General features: G+C 38.6%; 1 protein-coding gene across 1 annotated transcript in view; it reads right to left on the reverse strand.

Annotated features, from left to right (window-relative positions):
- Positions 1 to 5,784, reverse strand: part of LOC124975750 (extensin-like) — a 52,701-nt gene extending 46,917 nt beyond the window's left edge. The window contains exon 1 of the mRNA XM_047538317.1: positions 5,732 to 5,784. Within this exon, the coding sequence (XP_047394273.1) occupies positions 5,732 to 5,784 (53 nt within the window). The remainder of the gene's footprint in view (positions 1 to 5,731) is intronic.
- Positions 5,785 to 6,000: the final 216 nt, after the last annotated feature.

Consider the following 6,000-nt stretch of genomic DNA (forward strand, 5'->3'; position numbering starts at 1 on the left):
ACGTGATCACTGGCTGCAAAAACAAGAGGCAGTTTATTGATTACACAGGCGCCTGCGGGTGCTCAGTAAAACCTCAGCCGGAGCTTCGGTGAACTGGCACCCCGGGCTTTGGGGTACAGGGTTTTTATAGGGTGAAGGGGCAGGTTTCGCGCGGGGTAAGTAACAGGTTTCTTATTGGCCATCTAAGGGTAAGGTTATTTATTTTTTTTTCTCATGGTTCCTGCTTATCAATGTAACTGTGCTGCTAACTGTCTCAAGGACAAACAGGACTGTTGGGCCCCTGTGCTTAAGAGGGATATTTGTCTGAGGAATGTGCGGTAGCCTGGAAACCTTATCCGCCAAGGACGGGAGTGGGGCTCAGCCTCAACTCAGGGTTTGAGGCATGGAGCTGGGGCCTTTCATTCCCCCCTTTTCTTTATCATGGATAGAATCTTATATCCATTTGTCCATCCTGCCTCGGTTATCAGTTTGCTTAATCATTTGGTACTGTTGAGTAAGGACCATAGTTTGGATTGTTTAAAGGGAATAATACAGACTTCTCCCAGCAGGGAGAAGGGGGCCATGGCTGATATTCCAAAAGTCCCAAGAAGTGAGCACACCCTACATCCCCTATAGGTCAAAGTTTCCTTTGTTCTTCAGTTCTCTCCCCCCTTACCTTTCTCTCCTTCCTGCCTACGTGACTAGGCCTGGTTTTGCATTAAGTGAGAAACCATGGGCAGGGGGAGGGCCAAGGTGATTCAGGCAGGTAAGGGCCCAGGGGACATTAATTAGCATCTCCTTGCTTGCAGTCCTTGATAAAGGCAGGTAAATTTGGTAATCAATGGGCCCCGGAGATCCTTGACATTTGCAAAGGCAGATGGCTTCATGGCTTCATTTCCTCGAATTGACCCCATTCCCTATTTCTACACTAACTACCTGTCCTTAATTCTGGCTTCATTCCCCGCTTTAGCTATAGGAACTCCCAACTGCTTCAAGGAAAAGGGGGCGTCGGTCGTTCTGGCTGCTTCGAAGCTGAAAGGGGGCAGTGAGGGGCAAGCAGTTTGGAGTTCCTTTTTAAAAATCGGGTCAATCGAGGGGTCCAAGGTAGAAGTCTGGTTGGGGAAGAGCAGGTTGTAAAGTCATCTGGGGGTGGGTGCTTCTATGATAGAAGAACAAAAAGACATGAGTACTGAAATGAAATTAGTACAAAGTAAATGTTGCAGCATCTGGAGCATGCCACTGAGTATCATGAAAATGACAGAAGTCAATCTCTCACCAGGAGGTGGAAGAACTGAGAAATTGTTCCCATAACTAGACCTAGCAAAGGCTGGAAAGGACAAGGCCTTTATTTGGGAACTTTAACATTGTCCAGGTTATCAGGAATGTAAACACAACATTTAACTCTTAATGTCATAGATATCCCAAAAAATATAGTTAAGCTACTTAAGTCATCTGATTTTGTAAAATATCCCTTTATTGGTATAACCTGTGTTTAGTAGAGAGCTCTATACTTCTGTTACTTAGGGCTAGGTAATCATACAAGCAAACATAGATTAAGTCTACCTGTGTAGCTTAGGAAGGTCTGCAGGCCTTAAACTGACTAAAAACTTCTGACTCTGGCAGTTTCTCTTGATAGTTATCAGGCACATTTGCTGAAGAATCTTTCTTTCATTTGTAGCTTCCAGTCTTTATTCTAGTGGACTAACACAAGTGTACATCTTAAGTTACATTTAATTATTATTTCTCTTAAATGCCCAAGAATGGCCATATTTTGGTTTTAACTGTTTTGCTGGGTGTCTAAGATCAAGCTGGTCAAATTGACCTGGTTCCTGTCTTGTTAAGGAGTCAGCTGATTTCCCACAGGGGCCACTCGTAGAGAACTGAAGAGCAGCTTCTTAGCTCCTCCAGTACCATTGGTTAGGCAGGGTCTCCTTGATGAGGTGACTTCCTTTGGAAGCATTAAGGGGTGTCTCCCTTTTTTCATGACCCTCCTCTGCAGCAGATGCACTGAGCAATTCTCATCCTCTAGTCTCAACAATCTCCTTGATCAGGAGGTTGTGTGACACAGAGTTGCAAAGCTCCTTAGAGAAGTTCTCTTGTTCGTGGGTTCAGGCTGACTGAGGACAAAAGATCCAAATACTGGCCTATCTTGCCTTCTGTATTTAATTCCAATCTCTAAGTTTGATCTTAATCATCCAGCAAGCCAGTTTCACCAGTCATAAAGTAAGAGTACTGGGCTTTAACTTTAATGTCCATAACTTTACAGTTATTTACCCTTTTATCTAACTGGAGTCTGCATTAGTTCTGGAAATTACCACTATCTGTTCTGATATCTGTTACCACTATCTGTTAGGTGATGGCTTATTATCACAAGTTACCTAGGTTGCATATTCTTGAAGCAGCTACTTCTGCAAAACATTAATAGGTAACAGTTTTACAAAATGAAATTAGTAAGAGTAAAAACATATTCTGCTTGCATAATAGCTATCTTGAATTTTGACTGAGAACCACATTATATTCCCTATTTGAGATCATAGTAATTCTACAACAAAAACCAATCTTTTGATTATAACTTTAAATAAGCTGAAGTCTGACTTATTTTGGAGTCACTCTAACATGCAGTAAGGTGGGAGGCAGAGCCTTATCTCAGGTAAGGCGTGGCTCCTTACAAATCTTAAGTGTTCTAATCCTACAACTAATTTTTGCCCCTTTTGCCATGACCAGCATGACCAAATTTTCAAGTTCAGTGAGGGTCAAAGGAGTATTAGAAAATAAAGGTTTATAAACACAGATTTTGAAGATTAAGCTGAGATCAGATGGAGCTCTGTTCTCTGATGAAAATGTAGATCTAAAGAGTTATGTTAGCAACATTTATACATGTCTTATTATTAAGTTAAAGACTATGTAAGCATTATTCTTTGTTTTCAGGAGAGTTACAGAGACTAGACCATCTACATAACTTTTTCCCACAACTGCAAAGTGCAATGTTAGGAACTCTGTGTAGCTCTCAAAGAAGTCCACTGTCCAAAGTTACTGTAAGTTGGGCAGGAACTAGAGAAGGGAACTGATGAAACACTGGTTACCTAGCAAAACAATTTCTTTCTGCCCAAGAGCTGTGTGCCTGATATCAATGTAAGAGCTGATAGGACTCCTGTACAGAGCCTCCCCAGGGAGGTTACTGCCACAGCAGTTAGGCATCTTGTGCTCCTACACAGGAACACTTCCAGGCACCAGGCATGCTACAGTCATGAAGTCAGGGACCCCAATCTCAGTCATTGTTGTCCCATTTTTGCTATAATGCATTTTACTCTTTCTTAAATGTCATTTTAAGAAGTTTATATATATTGATTTCTGAGTCCATATGAACATTAGTTAACACAGTCTAACATTATATCCAAAACAGGAATCAATCAAAGAAAGGCTGAGAGAGGTTTTAACTTTTCTTTTGTGTAGCAAAATGCTTTTACCTTCTACAATATGAACCTTTAAATAAATCAGGCTGTCACTAACTCTTAGATATATATTTACATTTAAATTTTTATCTCAGTGAAATAAGTAACCAATTTTACATATACCTTACTGATAATATGTCCCATAATAGAACATTAAATGATAGAAATAAATCCCCAATTAAAATTTACTCTTTATAAGTTTAAGATTACCATTACAGACAAGTTTAATCTGGAGAATAGCAGCTTGATAAATTCCCTGCTTTAAAACTTGTATACCTGGAAAATATGAACACATTTAATATACAACTAGAAACCATTTCACAATTACCTTGACACTTTTTTTCTTACCAAATTTAGTTTTTTTAAGAAAAATGTAGACTCTGTAACACAGTACAATACTTTAACAGTTGTTTAACCATAATTGTATACACCCCAATTTTTAAGACTAATTGTTCTAAAGAATAAAACTTAATAGACACAAAGTTAAGAGTAAATTAGTGTTTCTAAGAAATCCTTGCCATTTTACCATGTCATTTTACCACGTAGATTAAACTTTGGTTTATATCAGAACATTAGTATTTCACCTTAGGAAAAACCTTAAATAGCTTTAGCTGTTTTACATACATACAACCAATTTAGTTATACACAGACTTGTTGAAACTTGCCCTTTACTTACACACAGACTTTCTTACGCAGAAACATTTCCTTTTTCCTTTTACTAAATATATTTCCATACCCAGAACCTTTTATTTTCTCTTTCCTATTTGTTGACCCCTTTTTGTTCACATTCTGAAACAACTCTTATGAAATTTCTGAATTTAGATAAATTGCTCTATTTTAATAAGATTAAATATTTTGTTGTTTATAGTACTCTAATTGAAACACAGTTGAAACTTTTGGGACCCTTTGTATATAGAATTCCACTTGTTAGGACATAACTCTTAATAACCTTGTTTTTAGTTTAGTGATGACACAAAGCAAGTTTAAACCCTTTTATTTACCAACCTATGAAAACACCAATAAAGTTTAAGTATGATACCCCATGGAATTTAAGGAGTTAAGAGTACCTGATGTTATTTAACAATGAGCATTTTAATTTTGCAAATTAATTAGATGTCACCAACAAACACATTTGAGTAGTCCCATACATGTTAACTCTAATTTACTTATTCTGTAAAAACCAAGAAAGCAGACAAGTGTCCTGAACAGTATTTGCTGTCTCTTTCCTGTTGAAGAAAAGTCCTAGGAACAATTGATACTAGACATTTTATTAACATCAATATTTTATTTGCTTGACCACCTAGAGACTTGTGAGTTATTTTCAAAGACATTTTACTTTCATTAGTTTACCCAATTTGAATTGAACCCTTTAAATCACGTGAATAAAAGTATTTGGATCCATTTTAAAAATTTAATTTTTATGCGCGCTTATATTTAACACAAAACTAAAAGGCCTTGTAATATTCATTTTCATTGCAATGTAGCAGATGTTTAAAAATAACTCTAGTTGAATAAAAATAGAACTGATCAAAAAAAGAAAAAAAAATCATTAACCTAGGTATGCAGGATCAAAATTATGAGCTTAAAAATACAGCATTAAAGAAAAACAAAACAAGCGAAGAATCCTAGAAAATAAGTTAGTTCTGTGCACCAGCCCAGAAGTTTAAAATGGACACCTTTTTTTTTTCTTTTCTTCAGGTTACCCCCCCCTTCCCACTGAGCAGGCCTTGACAAGGCCAGGCAGAGGGGAGGGGGCATCACCCAGGACTTTTTAACCCTTTTTTTTTTTTCTGGTTGAGAAATCAGGTTAGGTTTGAATGCAGAAAATCACAAAACATCATTTCTCACTACTTTTGAGGAATGGAGCTGCTGAGCTCTCTGCCTAGGGGGATTGGAGTAAACAAATCTCTCAGGAACAAGGAGAAGGACTGCAAAGTACCCTGCAATGAGTATCCCTAAGCCTAAGATTGGATTAACACATTGAAGAATTTAATAGAAGGCAAGAGTAAAGACCATATAGTACAATACACAAACAGACAGACACGTAGCGCGCTAAATCAAAAATTGGCTAGCTGGTACTTTGTCAATAAAAACAAACAATTTCCAATTATATCAAAGAGTTGCCCAGGGGCAACACAATGCCCAAATGGGGCCAAGAGTTAACCAGAAGCGACAAGTCGCCAGAATGCAGCACAGAAGCTGCTCAGATGTGAGAGTCACTCAAATGCAACAGAGTCGCAAAGACCCTTCTTTGGGCCAGCCTACGTTGAAGGTTGGCCATTCAGAGTGCAGAGGGTTACCCACTTCTTCTTTTTGATCTTGACTGACAAGTTGCCAGCACAGTTCCGGACATCTTGCCAATGGTCGAGGGTGAGACTCAGGGGGGTTACCATGGATTGCCCCATTTCAGTCTCGCTGGTAAAAAAGGAAATTAAGAAACAGGCAGAAGCACAAGAGAATGCAAACAAGACAACAGATTACAAACGCTGCACCTCTTCGGTACAGACCGAAAGTACTAAGCGGCGTCGGGAGCGTAAGCCCCTCCGGCCAAGAAACAAATTACTAACGC

This window comes from Sciurus carolinensis, unplaced genomic scaffold (genome assembly GCF_902686445.1).
Source record: "Sciurus carolinensis unplaced genomic scaffold, mSciCar1.2, whole genome shotgun sequence".
NCBI lineage: Eukaryota > Metazoa > Chordata > Mammalia > Rodentia > Sciuridae > Sciurus > Sciurus carolinensis.